The sequence below is a fragment of the Ornithorhynchus anatinus genome, chromosome 4 (assembly GCF_004115215.2).
Source record: "Ornithorhynchus anatinus isolate Pmale09 chromosome 4, mOrnAna1.pri.v4, whole genome shotgun sequence".
NCBI classification, from domain to species: Eukaryota; Metazoa; Chordata; class Mammalia; order Monotremata; family Ornithorhynchidae; genus Ornithorhynchus; species Ornithorhynchus anatinus.
The window spans coordinates 96107475-96125906 of NC_041731.1; the positions used below are offsets into that span (position 1 = coordinate 96107475).

Sequence of the window (18432 nt, forward strand, 5' to 3'; positions counted from 1 at the left end):
ATTTACAAAAAGGAATCGGGGGTGTTTAACCTGGGGAAGAGAGACCTTGAAGGTCAAGAGGAACTTTAAATATAGAAAGGCTGGTAAGAGGAGGAAGTCGATCACTTGTCCTTTTCGTTCAGTGAAAATAAACCAAAGAAAATGGGCTTTAATTAAGGCAGCTGGTATTTTACCGGTACAGATCAATTTCTTGATTGTCACGGTGATGAAACACTAGAAGATACGCAGTGCCAAGCACTCGGTATAGCACGGAAAAAGCACTCAGTAAGTACTAGTGATTGCTTTTACCGAGGAAGATGGTGGACACTCTGTATCTGGAGCTCTCTAAGAGAATTAGCTAGCCTTCTTTCCTGAATATCAGGCAGGGATTGAGCCGAAGGATCATTCAGAGAGCCTTCCTGGGCAAGGATTTTGTAAGAAAGAACATCTCGGGCTATTTGAAACCCTTTGTTTTTCAGCCAATTTGTAATGCATCTTCTGATGTGTTGTGATTTTGCTTTTGAGGTGTCTGCTGAAGACGAGTAACCACTCCGGTGTGGAAGGCTATGTAATTCAAAATATTAAAAATCAAATTGATGTATCATTAAAGGTAAGTAAGAACACAGCCGATGGGAGTTATTACCACTTCATTGTATCTGGTCAGACGTTGCTGTTATTTTTGAAATGCGCTAATGGGATTAGGTTCCTCCTTTGGATTTCTGATTTTTGGGGATTAAGATTGCGAGCCCTATGGGAGACGGGGACTGTGTCCAACCTTGTTTCTGCCCCGGCACTTAGAAGAGCGCCGAGCACGTAGTAAGCGCTCAACTAATGCCATTTAAAGAAAGGAATCGGGGGTGTTTAACCTGGGGAAGAGAGACCTTGAAGGTCAAGAGGAACTTTAAATATAGAAAGGCTTGTAAGAGGAGGAAGTCGATTTCTGATTTCTGATTTGGATTTCTGACCCTCGGTGTCAGCCCTGGATGATTTTGGAAGTCCATTACTGGAACAGTACTCCAAAAAACTGTGTGAAAGTTTGATCTGTTGCATGACATTACCGTGCCGTAAGATTTCCAACCCTAAAATACAGTTTGACATAGCACTTTTGCACCATGTGGCCTAGTAGAAAGAGCAGAGGCCCCAGAGTCAGAGGACTTGGGTTCTGATCCCAGCTTTGCCACTCGTCTGCTGGGTGACCTCGGGCAAGTCACCCAACTTCCCCCTACCTCAGTTTCCTCATCTGTTAAATGGGGATTAAATCCGACTCCTTCCTAGTTAGACCGGGAACCCCATATGGGACGGGCACTGGGTCCAACCTGATTAGCTCGTGTCGACCGTAGGGCTTAGTGCGGTATCTGGCACGTATTAAGCGCTGAATAAATAACCGTTATTATTAGAGAAGCAGCGTCGCTCAGTGGAAAGAGCACAGGCTTAGGAGTCATAGGTCATGGGTTCTAATTCCGGCTCTGCCACTTGTCAGCTGTGTGACTGCGGGCGAGTCACTTGACTTCTCTGGGCCTCAGTTCCCTCATCTGGAAAATGGGGATTAACTGTGAGCCTCACGTGGGACGACCTGATTACCCTGTATCTCCCCCAGCGCTTAGAACAGTGCTCTGCACACAGTAAGCGCTTAACGAATACCAACGTTATTATTATTATTACCCCAGCATAATTAATTAGGTGTAGTTTGTTGAGAATGCCTTCCACTTCCCTGTCTGGAATTTTAGTAAGATAGCTCTTCTATTCCTTGGGCTGTTTGGGTTATGAAGGGAGTGTTCTTAAGGCCTTGAAAAGGGGTGGCTAGTATAGTAACCGCTGGGGCTTCAGTACATTATCCAGGCCAGATTCCGCGAGGGGACCGGGAGCCGCACGTATAGCGTCAGGCACTGTGACCCGAAGACGTAGGAAAAAAATCGTATTGCTTATGAAGCTCAAGGCCTAGCTGGTCGTTTCTAACATTCTCTCTTTTTCTCTTGTCGTCGTCAAAATGTTTCTCGGGTTTTGGAAGTGTTATGGGTTTTCATTGGTGTGATAGACAGCTGCAAGGTGTCGTGGTGTGATTTTTTTTTTTTTTAAGGTTTAATCGTATTTTAATTTGGCTTTTCAGAGCGCACAGGACGATAAGTGGTTCACAGGGCCCCAGTTGCTTTCGCTTCTCGATTTGGTGCTTCTGCTTCCCGAAGGGGCTGAAACAGACCTTCTCCAAAACTCCGACAGGTGAGATGATAAAAGCCAGAGTACCTTCATAATTGAAAGTGAAATGGTTGCGTCTAAAACGGGAACAGCTGGGTTTCTTTGGGATTTAGGATGGAATCACACAAATATTTTCTGTGATTATTGATTGAAGTTTGCTTTTTCGTTCAGTCAGTGGTATTTATTGAGCACTTACGCTGGGCGGAGTTTCGCACTAAGCGCTCGGGAGCGTACGATACAACAGAATTCTAAATAATGCTCGTAAGTGCTTAACAAATATATAAAATTATGCCCAACCATATTTTACTCTTGCTTTTGTCTTCATGCTGCCTAAGTGTTTTATTTGGGTTTTTTTAATGGTATCTGTAAAGTGCTTACTGTATGCCAAGCACCGTTCTAAGCGCAGGGACTGTGTCCAGCCTAATTCACTTGTATCTACCCCCAGCATTTAGAACAGTGCTTGGCACATAGTAAGCGCTTAAAAATACCATCATCGTCATCATCACTAGGTAGATACAAGTTAATCAGGTCAGACACAGTCCCTGTCTCACATAGGCAGTATCAGAGGGAGGAGGATTGAATCCCCATTTCACAGATGAGGTAAATGAGGCACTGAGGAATGAAATGACTTACTCAAGGTCATACGGGAGAAAATTGGCAGAGCTGGGATTAGAATCCGGTCCTCTGACTGTCAGGAACACGCTCATTCCCCTAAGCCACTCTGCTTCTGTTTGACACTTTGTTGTCTCTCCTTATTGATCTGTTGCCAGTCCCCTCACCCCCTTTTTATTTTTAGATTGTGGGCATTTCATTTTTAAATCGCTGGCTCCCCAAAGGACAGGGACCGAGGCTGATTTCCACTCATGTATTCTTTCCCAGTACAGTCCTTTGCACGCAATAAACAATAAATACTGTCACTGCTACTAATTCCTAAGTGGTTAGTACGGTGCTGTATCTAGAGTAAGAACTCAATAGATACTTTGATTGCTTTTGAACTTTTAAAGACTATTTTATGTGGGTCCCAAAGTCAATAAAATATGTCCCCTTCCACTGAAAAACAATGGCAATGCTTCCAGTCTTCTATATCTCCCTGTACATCCCGTAAACTCATATCTTGGCTTTCAGTATCAATCAGCAGTATTTTTTGAGCACCTGGTGTGTGCAGAACACACCGTGCCAAGCACTTGGGAGCCTGCACTCTAAGTGAATCAGTAGACATATTCCCTGTCCACAACAGGTTTACCGTCTAGTAGAGGTAAAAGAACGTGTTTGGGAGGAAGATTTTAATCCAAGGACTCATGTTGTCCATTCTCTGGGCAGTCCGCTGGTGTAGAACGCCATCAGATCTCTGTTTGTGGATGGGATTCCCTTAAAGGAGATGTTAAAATGGCAATATCAGTTCGATATTAACACAGGATCCTGTTCCCTTTATTCACCCTCCCTCAGCCCCACAGCGACCTACATACGTGTCTGGAATTTATGTATATTGTCCGTCTCCCCCTCTAGACTGTAAGGTCACTGTGGGCAAGGAATGTGTCCAACAAAATGAAGGTGGTTAAGTAGTAGAAAATGGAAACCCCCGTAATTAAATTTGCTCCTGAGAGCAAATAGACGTGAGTCATTAGCACAACGTTGGTTTACGAGGAAGAGTTTGAAGTTATTACTGTTTAAAAATGTACCGATTCATTTATGAATATTCTTGTGAAGTGGTTTATAACTCAGAACAGTTCCATCCAAAGTTAACCTGTTAATTAAAATTGTTGTTGAACTTGCCATAATACAGAAATGTAAAACTGCTGAACTGGAATGATTTGCCTATTTTCCTTTTCAGAATCATGGCTTCATTAAATTTACTGAGGTACCTGGTTATCAAGGATAATGCGAACAATCGAGTAAGTAGTAGATTTGAAAAAAAAAATTCAGATTTTTCTGATCATTCCTCACTTCAGTCAAGACTTTATAAGCATCAGATCTTTCAGGAAACAGGAAAACCTTAGGTGTGTTTGCCTGGCTGCCCCAAATCCTGATTTTAAGAGACATTCTTTTAAAACAGGCTTTAAGTTTTAAAATTCAAAGTTTGGAAATAGTCTCAGCGTGAATGCCAAATTAAATCTTTTATGTGTCTTTTCACTGCTGAATTAACAGCCTTTTTGGGCAATGTGTAGGAAGTTAGGTATTTTTTTTTTCACATTGTTAGAAGAGCTCTACGAATATGAATCTATTTGAAGAAGATTTGTCATGATGTAAAATTAGCTCCGATTTTTCTCCTCCTCCTCCTCCTCTTCTGCCACCCACCTTATTCAGTAGTTTCACTCCCTGTGTGAGTCACCTTCACTTGTTACCTGAATCACAAAAGTATTAAAAATCTATTTTAGAAAATATTAAAAGAAATATATAGATCCTGTTGTAAAGATACAAAGGAAAGTTTTCTCAACATTCAGTTTGGATCGAGGGGTTTCAGTGAGAGTTTTCCATTTCTCTGATAATTTGCTGGGGGGTGCGGGGAATCTAGTATGAGAAACCTGACCTGTATCCTCTCTCCTCTTTCTTCCTTCCTCGTTATCTCCTCAAAAAAATTAAAGCGCTTCATCTTGGCATTTAAACTCTAGTTCTTTACTGAGCTCCCTTCTTCAGAGTGAGGCGTTTTTCAGAAACTCTTCAGTTGTGATTTCCAACATTAAAAAATTGTTGCCTAACTTGAAATACCTTGGGACCAGTAGCCGGGAATTACGTGAAAAGATCATTGAATTTATTTAGTCCATTTGGGATTGTTTGTAGCCAACGCAATTTACCTGAATTCTGGAGTCTCAGTGGGAAGAGGAGAAAATGAATAGTGGGGGAATAGAAACGCACCTCTGCTTATCCTGTGCGTTGCTGGTGGTTTTAGTCAGAAGTGGCATGTAGGCCAGGAGGATTAACGCGTTGTGCGGTTTTACAAAAATGAACCAAACCTCCAAAAAATGGGCCTTCTGGTTTTAATTTTGACTTAGCGCCAGACCCCAAACTCAGGTGTAGTTCGGAGGGAGACAGCTGAATTTGAAAGGGATTTAGGCAAGGCCTTTTTAAAACTACCTGATGTTTCTTCACCTGTATTAATAATAATAATGATGGCATTTGTTAAGCGCTATGTGCAGAGGCACCGTTCTAAGCGCTGGGGAGGATACAAGGTCATCAGGTTGTCCCGTGTGGGGCTCACAGTCTTAATCCCCATTTTACATTTGAGGGAACTGAGGTACAGAGAAGTGAAGGGACTTGCCCAAAGTCACACAGCTGACAAGAGGCGGAGCTGGGGTTTGAACCCATGACCTCTGAGTCCCCAGCCCGGGCTCTTTCCACTGAGCCACGCTGCTTCTCTAGCAGAGGGACTCCGTGGAGTGGAGCTTCGTGTAAAACCTCACTATTTATTGAGCTCCCACAGAGCACGAAATATTGTAGACATGATTAGATTTCTTTTAGTCAGTCATTCGTATTCACTGAGCATTTTCTGTGTGCAGAGCTGTACTAAGCTCTCGGAAGAATTCGGTATAACAGAGTTGGTAGACACATTCCTTGCCCAAAGTGATCTTAGAGTCTAGAGGGGGTGACGGATGCTATAAATAAATTACAGACATGTATGTAGAAGCAGCGTGGCTCAGTGGAAGGAGCCCGGGCTTGGGAGTCAGAGATCACGGGTTCGAATCCCGGCTCTGCCACTTGTCAGCTGTGTGACTGCGGTCAAGTCACTTCACTTCTCTGTAAAATGGGGGTGAAGACTGAGCCTCACGTGGGACAACCTGATTACCCTGTATCTACCCCAGCGCCTAGAACAGCGCTCTGCACATAGTAAGCGCTTAACAAATACCGACATTATTATTGTTATTATTAAGTTGCTGTGGGGCTGCGAGAGGGTGAATAAAGGGAGCCAGGGTCCTGTCTTGATTTCTACTCTAGGAGAATGCCGTGCGTACGACCTTTTGTAATGATATTAAATAATAATAATAATGTTGGTATTTGTTAAGTGCTTACTATGTGCAGAGCACTGTTCTGAGTGCTGGGGTAGATACAGGGGAGCGGCTTTGCCCTGAGCCAGGTGAGACCCGAGCAGCTCTAGCCAGATGCCTCGGTGGAGAGTTACAAAACCCTTCCAAGGGATAAAATGCCCAGGGCAGCCCAGAAACAAACCGAAAGTTAATTAAATCAAAAGATGCGCTTCATCCTCAGGTGGAAACCAGTACTTCCTCTCTGCCTGGTACTGTACTAAGCACTGGGATACCTACCAGCTAATCAGGTTGGACACAGTCCCTGTCCCTCATGGGGCTCACAATCTTAATCCCCATTTTACAGGTGGGGTAACTGAGGTCTGGAGAAGTTGTCTGTCACACGGCAGACGAGTGGTGGGCTTGAATTCTTAATTCCTGGAGCTCTGACCAGAGCTCGTCGAACCATCGTTCAGATTCGTCATCATCAATGGTATTCAGTGAGGGCTTACTATGTGTAGAGCACTGTACTAAGCGCTTGGAAGAGTACAGAACCACAGAGTTGGTAGACTCCGCCCACAGCAAGCATACAATTTAGAGGAGGAACGAGGACCGTAAGTGAGTCGGTTTAGAAGCCTAAAAGCGGAAGGCGGCAGATTTCTTTGTTCTGTATCCCTCCCCCACTAATTATTCCCTGGGAAAAGGATATGATTCAAAATTCCTTCGAATTATCATTCTATCCCTTAGAATGAAAATCCTAAAGGAAAGAGACCATGTTCTTTGTCTGGCCCATGTAGCTGAATAGAGTCTTGCACATTATAGAAACTTAATAAATAGCAAATGATGCTTCTTCCTTCAGTCGTAGTTACTGAGTGCTTACTGTGTGCAGAGCACTGTACTAAGCGCTTGGGAGCGTACCATGTAACAGTAACCAGACACATTCCCTGCCCACAGTGAGTTTACAGCCTAGAGGAGAAGACAGATATTAATATAAATAAATAATTTACCGATGTGGCGCCCAACAGATCATTGATGATCTTTGGTAAGCTTGGCAGAGGAAACCTGCAATCAAGGAAACTAGAAAAAGAGAAGCGGTGTGCCTAGTGGATAGAGCCTGGAAGTCAGAAAGACCTGGGTTCTAATCCTGGCTCCACCACTTGTCTGCTGTGTGCACTTGGGCAAGTCACTTCACTTCTCCGGACCTCAAGTGCCCTCATCTGTAAAATGAGGTTTAAGCCTGTGAGCCACATGTGGGACAGGGATGGTGTCCAACCTGTTTAACTTGTGTCTTACCCAGTGCTTAGTACAGTCCCTGGCACATAGCGCTTAAACACCGTAAGGAAAAAGAGACAAGAGAGGAAAGATAATGTATTCTATTTACAATAATTGCTACCTGAAGTGATTTAGAATTGGCTGGGAACATGGGAGAATACTGTGTTCGACCTGTCAAGTGCTCTCCGAAGGGAAGCCCACCTGGTCATGCAGGATAACCACATTTCTAGAAAGAAATGTAAAAAAAAAAAATCCCTGGAGGAGCAATAAGGAAGGGTTCCAGAACTATAGCAATCCAATGAAGAGAAGATGCCCCTACAATCCATCAACTCCTTGCGGAGATCAAAATCAATTTATGAAATGGACATTATAGTGGACATTATGAATTGGATATTCAGTCGATGAGGAGTCGAGGAAACCCATCCAATTTTATCAGAACTAGGAGATCTTTGATCCACATTTCTAACTTAATCTCCCGCCTCTGGAATTCATCCAGGAGGATAATAGAATTCCTGTGCCAGCGGGGGGGAGAAGAATATGTATATGAGTTGGCCCAGATGTAGATTTGATTGGGAGCCGTCTGCCTGTGGCTAATTTTACACTTCCTCCAGCTGATTTAGACCCGCACACGCAAGCGAGCCCCGGCACTCTAGGACATTTTGTGGAGTCCGAACGTTCTCTGGGTGACTTTGAACATTTAAACCCGTAAATCCATCATGTACACAGGCTCTGTGTAATTCCCCCTCCATCCCAGTGATAGATGTGAATATTGTTGAATCCTCTTCCCCCCCCGCTTTGTAGGAAGCAGAGGAGCCGGATTAGATCGACCCGGGATCCCCTCGCTGACATAAATGGGAGGGAAGACTGTGTCTTCTCACCTGGCTCACAATAACACCTCACATCGCGGTGCGGCGGTCAGAGCACGAGCCCGGGAGTCAGAAGGCCGTGAGCTCTAATCCCGGCTCCGCCACTTGTCTGCTGTGTGACCTTGAAAAAGTCACTTCACTTCTCTGTGCCTCAGTTACCTCATCTGTAAAATGGGAATCGAGACGGTGAGCCCCACGTGGGACGGGGACTGCGTCCAACTCGATTTGCTTGCATCCACCCCAGCGTTTAGTATGCTGCCTGGCACAAAGTAAGCGCTTAACAACCACCGTTATCCGGCGCTTAGAACAGTGCGTGGCACATAGTAAGCCCTTAACAAATGCCATCATTCTTATTATTTATAACACCTCGTTCTTTGGCCAAGGCCTCTTGCCCACGTCCTGCCTCTGGCCTGGAGCGTCCTCCCTCCTCAGATCCAACAGACCATTACTTTCCCCACCTTCGAAACCTTACTGAAGGCCCATCTCCTCCAAGAAGCCTTCCCTACTAAGCCCACTTTTTCTCTTCTCCCTTCTGCGTCGACTTACTCCCTCCATTATCCCCCAACCCAGCCCCACAGCACTGAAGTACTTATTTGTAATTTATATTAATGTCTGCAGCTCATTTTGGGCAGGGAATGTATCAGTATATTGTTGTACTAAACTCTCCCAAGTGCTTAGTATAATACTCTGCACACCGTAAGCGCTCAGTAAATGCAGTTGACTGACTGACCCGGAGATCGGTAGTCTTGGGGGAGTGAACTATTTGGCTGTCCGTGCATCTTTTTTTTTTTAATGGCATACGTTAAGCACTTACTATGTGCCAGGCCCTGTTTCTAAGCGCTGGGGCAGATACGCGTCGATCAGGTTGGACACAGTCCCTGTCCCACGTGGGGCTCACAGTCTTAATCCCTCCTTTTACGGCTGAGGGAATTGAGGCACGGAGAAGTTAAGTGACCCGCCTGATGTCACCCAGCGGACAAATGGCTGAGCTGGGATTGGAACCCAGATCCTTCTGACTCCCAGGCCCGTGCTCTAGCCCCTAGGCCATGCTGCTTCACGTCTCTGTACCTCAGTTACCTCCTCTGCAAAATGGGGATTAAGACTGTGAGCCCCACGTGGGACAACCTTGTAGCTACCCCAGCGCTTAGAACAGTACTTGGCACATAGTAAGTGCTTAACAAATACCATCATCATCATCATCATTATTATTCCCAGATCTCCTCAAAGAGCCTTTGAGGGTAGAGCAGACAGCCAAGGCAGCGGTTTAATGGACCGCAAATAATTCTCCCCTTGAAGAGGTAAAGTGCTTGTTTCTCATGAAAAAAAAAAGAGTAAGCAGGGTAGTCTAATGGAAGGAGCCCTGGCCTGGAATATGGGCATTAAAATAAATTACAGAGAAGGGAAAGGTAGAATATAAAGATAGGTACATCATGGCTTGTGGGGGTGAGGTGGAGTGGGGTTAGCTTTACTGATCCTCTGTGGTCAGGTCACTCGGGGTCAGAGATCTGACTTCTAAAATGATTCACTGAGGGCCCTTTATTAGACTAGCGGGTGAAATAAATTCAATCTGCATGTTCCAGACCTGGACTCTGAAGTCCAGATAATGGAATTTCGGAGTCGAGTCTGAACGGAGGATCTCATTTTTTGCATTCTAGCTGCTGTTTTGTGAAATGCTTTAAAATGAGTTTCTCCCTTCCACTTGGGCGTACTTTTTTTTTTCTCTGAGCGATCTTGTGCCCATAATTTTAGTTAAGATCTGTTTTTACATTTCTTAATTGACTTCAGCTTCTGCGGCTAAGCCAGCGAACTACAGTTGAATTGCTTGAATATATGAACTGGCACTAATTGAATATATTCAGATACTGAAGAGCCGCTTCAGTCTATACTTCACTCTGCTGCCCGGATTATCTTTCTACAGAAACTCAGTGGGCATGTCACCCCCCTCCTCGAAAATCTCCAGTGGTTGCCTATCAACCTTCGCCTGAAGCAAAAACTCGTCACTCTTGGCTTCATAGCCGTCCATCCCCTTACCCCCTCCTACCTCACCTCCCTTCTCTCTTTCTCCAGCCCAGCCCGCACACTCCGCTCCTCTGCCTCCTCTCACCTCCTCACTGGGCCTCCTTCTCACCTGTCCTGCGGTCGACCCCTGGCCCACGTCCTACCTCTGACCCGGAACGCCCTCCCTCCTCACGTCCGCCAAACTAACTCTCTTCCCCCCTTCAAAGCCCTGCTGAGAGCTCACCTCCTCCGGGAGGCCTTCCCAGACTGAGCCCTCCCTTTCCCTCTGCTCCTCCTCCCCTCCCCATCGCCCCGACTCCCTCCCTCCGCTCTACCCCCTTCCCCTCCCCACAGCACTTATATTTGTACATATTTATTGCTCTATTTTATTAATGATGTGCATTTATCTCGGCTTCTATCTATTTTGATGGTAGTGATGCCTGTCTTCTTATTTTGTTTCGTTTTGTCTGTCTCGCCCTTCTAGACTGTGAGCCCGTCGTTAGGTAGGGATGGTCTCTATCCGTTGCTGAATTGTACTTTCCAAGCGCTTAGTACAGTGCTCTGCACAAAGTAAGCGCTCAATAAATACGATTGAATGAATGAATCAATGAATGAATTAGAACTGAACCGCAATTCATCTTTTTGGATAATTCTTGTATAACTACGTTTCTCCATGATTGGAAGAGAATTACGGTAGTAAATTCTCCCCGCCTCATCTTGCCCACTGACGACTTATTACAGTGTCACACCTTATTGGCACAATTAAGTAAATATATTTTTCATTTAGGTTCAACGTCCGGCGTCCCTTTGTATTTTATATATCCGACGGTGTTGTATTAGATTTTAAAATCCTGGAGGGCAAGACCTATATTTAAAATTATATACCTTGTCATGCACCGATAGAATATTAAGTAATTGTTGATTCCGGCTTTATCCGTCAACCTCAAATAAGGAGAAAATTCAGCAGTTCTTAAAAAGACTACAAATATTGTTTAAAAGCGAAGGCTGATCTGTGAATGTTTCACAAACAGAATCAGAGCACGTCATTTTGGTTGCATTAAAAAAAGAGATTGCAGAGCACAATTTTCTTGCTTGGTGATTTGACTTCTGTGATCAATAGTGGTAGAAACCAGATGTGTGTGGAATAGTTTAGGCGTTTTCTGAAGAACATTTGAAAGTCATTTTACAATGTCTTGTCCTGATAAGTCACAGACAAAATACAATTGATCCTATCATGGAGAATTATGTGATGGTATTGAAATGAGTGGGTCTTACCGGTATTTCCGTTCTGTACCTCAGGGCATTATCCAAATTCCTTTGTTGTTCAATTCCTAGCAGTCAAGTTTGTCAAATTCTTCTGAAACCGAGAAAATTTTTTTTTAGTAACAAAAAGCCTAGACTCTGCGGTCTGTGAAAATACCCATTGTTTAGACTGTATTGTAGTGTCTTCCAGCTACATTAATATTGTACTCTCCCAAGCACTGAATACAATGTTCCGCACCCAATAGGGGCTTCCTTCTCTCCCTCCCGTCTACATCAGGCTCACACGGAGCTTCCTGGAGCTCTGGGGAGGAGAGAAGATGGAATTGAGATTTGCAAGAGGGTCAGGGGATTGAGCCCTTGCCAAAGAAAGCTGTCTCTGTCGGTCATCATCAGTAGTCGTTGAAGCCTTCTGGGCGCAAAGCGCTGGGACCAACAAGCGACAGTAGGAGACATAATGTCTGTCCTTAATGAGTCTCTCTCTCCCTTTTCCCGCCTTTTTTATTAATTGAAATAACGGTTTTTCCCTATCTTGGCAGGCTCTGGGAGTTGAAGCCATCCCACACCTTCCTGGCAAATGTAGATTTTTTTCCTTTGCGGTCACCTATAGAAAGACTCCAGAAAGGTCTTTCTTTCTCCTCATTTTCCTTTCCCCTCTTGGTTTTTGGGTTTCCCCTTATGAAAAAATGGTTTCCCAACAGTGCTAGTTCTGTTCTGTGGTTTCTTCCTTTTCATTCTGTCTTGCATCTCTCTCCCTTCCCCGCACGCCCCCTCAGCCGCCGAGGGCGGGCAGTGCTCTCTACCCATCCATTCCCATCCACCGAAGATCAACACTACGGCAGCATGCTCTGTTTGGCTCTTCCCGCATCTTAATGAGAAAAGTGAGATCAGAAAAATACAGATTTTGGGAAGCACCTATGGGAAGCAGCATGCCATAGTGGCTAGAACACGGGCTAGGGAGTCAGAAGGCCCTGGGTTCTAATCTCGGATCAGCCACTTGTCTGTTGTGTGACATATTTGGCATAAATAAGAACTTATTTGTAAGTGCTTAACAAATACTGTGATTATTATTATTATTGTTACACCTTCATGGAAACACTGAATGCATTACTAATATGTAATACTGTGAGCCCATATGGGACAGGGATTATGTCCAACCCGCTTTGCTTTTGTCCACCCCAGCGCTTAGTACAGAGCCTGGCTCATAGTAAGCGCTTAACAAATACTGCAGTTATTATTATTATTGTTACCCAGTTTCATTCCTGTTTCTTCCATATTTTTGAAACCCAGATGGACAGATTCCGGGCCGGGGAGTCAGAAGGACTTGGGTTCTAATCCCAGCTCCACCATTTGTCTGCTGTGTGACCATGACCTTCTTGCCAAATCCAATGGCTCCTACTCCATTCTGATCCTCCTTGACCTCTCTGCTGCCTTTGACACCGTCGACCATCCCCTCCTCCTCCATACCTTATCTCACCTCGGCTTCACGGACTCCGTCCTCTCCCGGTCCTCCTCTCGCCTCTCCGGCCGGTCCTCCTCGGTCTCCTTCGCCGGAGCCTCCTCCCCCTCCCGTCCTCTAACCGTCGGGGTTCCTCGAGGGTCGGTTCTCGGCCCTCTTCCGTTCTCCATCTACACTCACCCCCTCGGTGAACTCATCCGCTCTCACGGCTCCGACCACCACCTCTACGCAGACGACGCGCAGATCTCCGTCTCCGCCCCCGTCCTCTCCCCCTCCCTTCGGGCTCGCGTCTCCTCCCGCCTCCGGGACGTCTCCGCCCGGATGTCGGCCCGCTGCCTAAAACTCAGCACGAGCGAGACCGAGCTCCTCGTCTTCCCTCCCGAGCCCGGTCCTCTCCCGGACTTCTCTATCACCGTGGACGGCACGACCGTCCTTCCCGTCTCTCGGGCCCGCGATCTCGGTGTCGTCCTCGACTCGTCTCTCTCGTTCACCCCGCGCGTCCTATCCGTCACCGAGACCCGCCGGTCTCACCTCTACGATGTCGCCGAGATCCGCCCTCTCCTCTCCACCCAGACGGCTACCTCACCGCTACGGGCTCTCGTCATATCCCGGCTAGGCTACCGCGTCGGCCTTCTCTCCGACCTCCCTTCCTCCTCTCTCGCCCCGCTCCGGTCTATTCTTCACTCTGCCGCCCGGCTCAGCTTCCCGCAGAGACGATCTGGGCCTGTCACTCCCCTTCTTAAACAACTCCGGTGGTCGCCCGTCGACCTCCGCTCCAACGAAAACTCCTCACTCTAGGCTTCGAGGCTCTCCGTCACCTCGCCCCTTCCTACCTCTCCTCCCTTCTCTCTTTCCACCGCCCACCCCGCCCGCTCCGCTCCTCCGCCGCCCACCTCCTCGCCGTCCCTCGGTCTCGCCCGTCCCGCCGTCGACCCCCGGGCCGCGTCCTCCCGCGGTCCCGGAACGCCCTCCCTCCTCACCTCCGCCAAACCGATTCTCTTCCCCTCTTCGAAACCCTACTTAAAACTCACCTCCTCCGAGAGGCCTTCCCAGACTGAGCTCCTCTTCTCCCTCTACTCCCTCTGCCACCCCCCCTTACCTCTCCGCAGCTAAACCCTCTTTTTCCCCTTTTCCCTCTGCTCCTCCACTTCCCATCCCCACAGCACCGTACTCGTCCGCTCAACTGTATATATTTTCGTTACCCTATTTATTTTGTTAATGAATTGTACATCGCCTCGATTCTATTTAGTTGCCATCGGTTTTTACGAGATGTTCTTCCCCTTGACTCTGTTTATTGCCATCGTTCTCGTCTGTCCATCTCCCCCGATCAGACCGTAAGCCCGTCAAACGGCAGGGACCGTCTCTATCTGTTGCCGACTTGTTCATCCCAAGCGCTTAGTACAGTGCTCTGCACATAGTAAGCGCTCAATAAATACTATTGAAGGGGCAAATCACTTACCTTCTCAACTTCTCTGTGCCTCAGTTCCCTCATCTGTAAAACGGGGATTAAGACTGTGAGCCCCCATTTGGGTCAGGGACTGTGTCCAACCTGATTAGTTTGTATCTACCCCAGTGCTTAAAACAGTGCTTGACACAGTAAGTGCTTCACAAATGCCATCATTATTGTTTTGCTTCTGTCTTCTCCTGTCAAACACTTAATGCAGGGCACTGATCTCAGTAAAGACTACTAATTGACTGAGAACATTTACTCTCTGGTCCCTTGAAAAGCAGCACAAGAGAATTTTAGTATAGTTGCAGAAGTGAGAAAACGTATGCGATCCTACGGCTGTATCAGATCACTTTTGGCAAAAGGGCAGGTTCTGGTTTGTGCTTCTGAAAATCAAAATAATTAAAATGTTTTCATTCACTGAATAGACCGGATTATGGACGGAACTTAAGAAGATTGAAGACAACTTCTTAAAGCCACTACATACTGGACTTAATATGTCGAGGGCACACTATGAAGCGGAAATCAGGAGTAAAAAGGAAAACAGACAAGGTTGGTTACCTGGATTTTCTTTCCTGAGTGGATATTAATGTGCTGGAAGTTAAATCAATTTTAGAGCAGTTTTCTACCATGAGGTTTCTTTTGTAGCAAAATTGCATATTGTGGCATTCTGTGAATAATTTTTTGACTATACACTTGGCGTTTTATCCCTTAAATACTCTGATACTTGCTTCGATCCTGCTTAACGTACGTAATGTACATAATAATATGCTCTACTATTTCCCCTCTCTATAATTTGTTTTAATGCCTGTTTTACCTTGTAAACTATAAGCTACTCGAGGGCAGGGACTACATCTTTCAACTCTGTTGCACTGTACTTTCTCAAGCGCTTAGTACAGTGTACGGCACACAGTGAGAACGTGATTAATACCATTGATCAATTGATGGAGTCATTAAAAAAAGAACCCTCCTTTTCAACTTCTTTATAACACAGACCTTTGAGTAAAGAAATGTGTATTTAATCTGAAAAGGCTTCAATTCTCTACCGGCTCACTGAACCAAATGAGTGGATATTTCAGCTCAGGTTTAGCCACAACTAAAGTTTTCGTTCAGTTGAACGATCATCTAAGCCTAAAAATCAGTTAATCCACATTAACATGGTCCTGAAAGATGTTTTTTTCTGTTCCCTCAAGGATTTCAAAATTCAAGTTCTGTTCCAATTTTAAGGAAAATAAAATTAGAATCAGTTTTCAAATTGATTTCCTGAGATCAGCATAAGTATTTACATCTCCACAGCACTTACGTACGTCGTTTTTATACGCAGTTATTTATCTTACCACTAGATTCTTTTTTCTTTTTCGGTATGTGTTAAGGCACTGTACTAAGCACTGAGGTAGATACAAGCTAATCAGGTTGGGCACAGTTCATGTGCCACATGAGGCTCGCAGTCTTAATCCTCATTTTACAGATGAGGGAGCTGAGTCACAGAGACATTAAAGGACTTGCCCAAGGTCACACAGCAGACAAGTGGCAGAGCTGGGATTAGAACCCAGGATCTTCTAACTCCCAGGCCTATGCTGTGTCCACTAGGCCACACTGAGCTCCTTGAGGTGGGTGGTGCCTCCCTAGACTGTTGTACTTTTATAAATAGAGGAGCAACGTGGCCTAGTGGCAAGATCCCGGGCTTGGGAGTCAGAGGTCGTGGGTTCTAATCCCACCTCCGCCACTTGTCTGCTGTGTGACGTTGGGCGAGTCACTTCCCTTCTCTGTGCCTCAATTCCCTCATCTGTAAAATGGAGCTTGAGACCGTGAGCCCCACGTGGGATAATCTACCTTGCATTTATCCCAGCGCTTAGAACAGTGCTTGGCACATAGTAAGCGCTTAACAAAAACCATAATTATTATTATTTTTATAAGTGCTTAATATAGTGTTCTGCACAAAGTCAATGCTCAGTAAAAACTACCGATTCACTGATTTGATTGCAGTGCATTTCCTGCATACCCCCTTCCCAAATAAAAATCACTTCCATCGGTTCAAAATTCAATTCACAAAAATCAAAAAGCTAAATCTACTTTCCTATGGTGTTGAGAGAGCATTTTCAACAATAGTCATCACCTTTTACAAGTATATGCTCTTTGTAATCACTTCTCTGCCATTCTTTCTGTGGCTACCACTAGCAATAGGGTCTCTTTGAAGCAGGATATAATTCCGCAATAGATATTTAGATGCAGAATTCAATCTGTGCCTCTCCTCCTCCTCATTCGTAAGTTCCTGATCATGAAAAAGCATCTCTGTAACTTAATCTTCAGCAGTCCATCACCAGCTTCCCAATACCAGGCTGAAGGAAAGGCCTCGTCTTATCACAGCGAGAATGAATAACTTGTATAAATTCAGCAGTAATCCTGAGGAGTATATTTTCTCTTTTTATTTTCCCCCATTTCCCGCCTTAATTTTCCTTCGAGGTAAAAAGTTTTGTATTAGTCATTACATTAAAGTTGACAAAATAATCATCTTTCTGTTACAGAATCCCACAAGTCTAAAAATCCTTGCACTTTAACAGTGGGTGGAGAGAAGATCCCAAACATGACTCCTGAAATGCAACTTCAGGTGAAGTCAAACTTTTGCCAAGCTTTTAGATTTGTGGGAATAAATTACTTTTGACCCCAAAAAAAGGTTTCGTTGAGCATAAAAAAGGTTTAACAGACATGAATAACGTTGATGTTTCTTGACATTTCAGGCTCTTCATTCAGCTCTTTTCACATTCGATTTGATAGAAAGTGTTCTAGCCCGAGTAGAAGAACTCACCGAAGCAAAAACGAAATGCCCAGCGGAAGAAAATGCTGGGGTGAAGTGAAGTTTCCAGATCCCTAAAATGACAGTGCTCAATAAAAAGCAAGACATCAGTGACCATTAAAATTCAGGCATTCTAAAACTGTGTTTCTGTTACAGTGCTGCTAGAAAATAAATGCTGCTTTTTTCATGTGCCTGCCTCCTTTGTTTCATTATTCGATTCGTAGAGCTTTATATATTGTACTAGCAATAGGAAGAGGGATGGGTGTTCATGGGGTAGGAAGGAAAGGCCTCAGAAAAGATAGAGAGAGGAAATGCAGAAAAGGAAGAGGAAGCAGGAAATGCGAAAGGGAGTAAGTAATAATAATTAATAATGATGGTATTTCTTAAGCGCTTACTCTGTGCCGAGACTGTTCTAAGCACTGGTGTGATACAAGCCGATCAGCTTGGACACAGTCCCAATCCCATATGGGGCTCACAGTCTTAATCCCCATTTTACAGATGAGGGAACTGAGGCCCAGAGAAGTGAAGTGACTTGCCCAAGGTCACACAGCCAACAAGTGGCAGAACCGGGATTAGAATCCAGGTTCTTTTGACTCCCAGGCCCGGGCTCTACCCGCCGGGTCACGCTGCCTCTCAGGCGGGCCGTGGACAGGTTTTGTTCGTAAAATTTTGGCTGGCCCTTCATGGCGTCCTGTAACCCTGCTCACCTGTTGGTCTGTTACCTGAGAAGCAGCGGGGCTCAGTGGCAAGAGCCCGGGCTTGGGAGTCAGAGGTCGTGGCTTCTAATCCCGGCCCCGCCGCTTGTCAGCTGGGTGACTTTGGGCAAGTCGCTTCACTTCTCTGTGCTTCAGTTCCCTCAACTGTAAAATGGGGATGAAGACTGTGAGCCCCATGTGGGACAACCTGATCACCTTGTATCCCCCCCAGCGTTTAGAACAGTTCTTGGCACATAGAAAGCGCTTAACAAATACCATCATTATTATTCCCAGCTCTGCCACCTGTCAGCTTCGTGACTGTGGGCAAGTCCCTTAACTTCTCTGTGCCTCAGTTACCTCATCTGTCAAATGGGGATTAACTGTGAGCGTCACGGGGGGGCAACCTGATTACCCTGTATCTACCCCAGCGCTTAGAACGGTGCTCTGCACATAGTAAGCGCTTAACAAATACCAACATTATTATTATTATTCCAGCAAACCACTTGCCCTGGT

At 45.4% G+C, this 18432-nt stretch overlaps 1 protein-coding gene across 8 annotated transcripts in view; it reads left to right on the forward strand.

Annotated features, from left to right (window-relative positions):
• The window catches only part of GLMN (glomulin, FKBP associated protein), a 50180-nt gene extending 32762 nt beyond the window's left edge, over window positions 1-17418 (forward strand). For all 8 annotated transcript variants that reach the window (XM_029062255.1, XM_029062258.1, XM_029062257.2 and 5 more), the window contains 6 exons: window positions 505-589; window positions 2087-2196; window positions 4004-4064; window positions 14859-14982; window positions 16956-17038; window positions 17169-17418. In XM_029062255.1, coding sequence (XP_028918088.1) covers window positions 505-589; window positions 2087-2196; window positions 4004-4064; window positions 14859-14982; window positions 16956-17038; window positions 17169-17285 — 580 coding nt within the window. In that variant the 3' untranslated portion in view covers window positions 17286-17418. The remainder of the gene's footprint in view (window positions 1-504; window positions 590-2086; window positions 2197-4003; window positions 4065-14858; window positions 14983-16955; window positions 17039-17168) is intronic.
• The last annotated feature ends 1014 nt before the right edge of the window (window positions 17419-18432 follow it).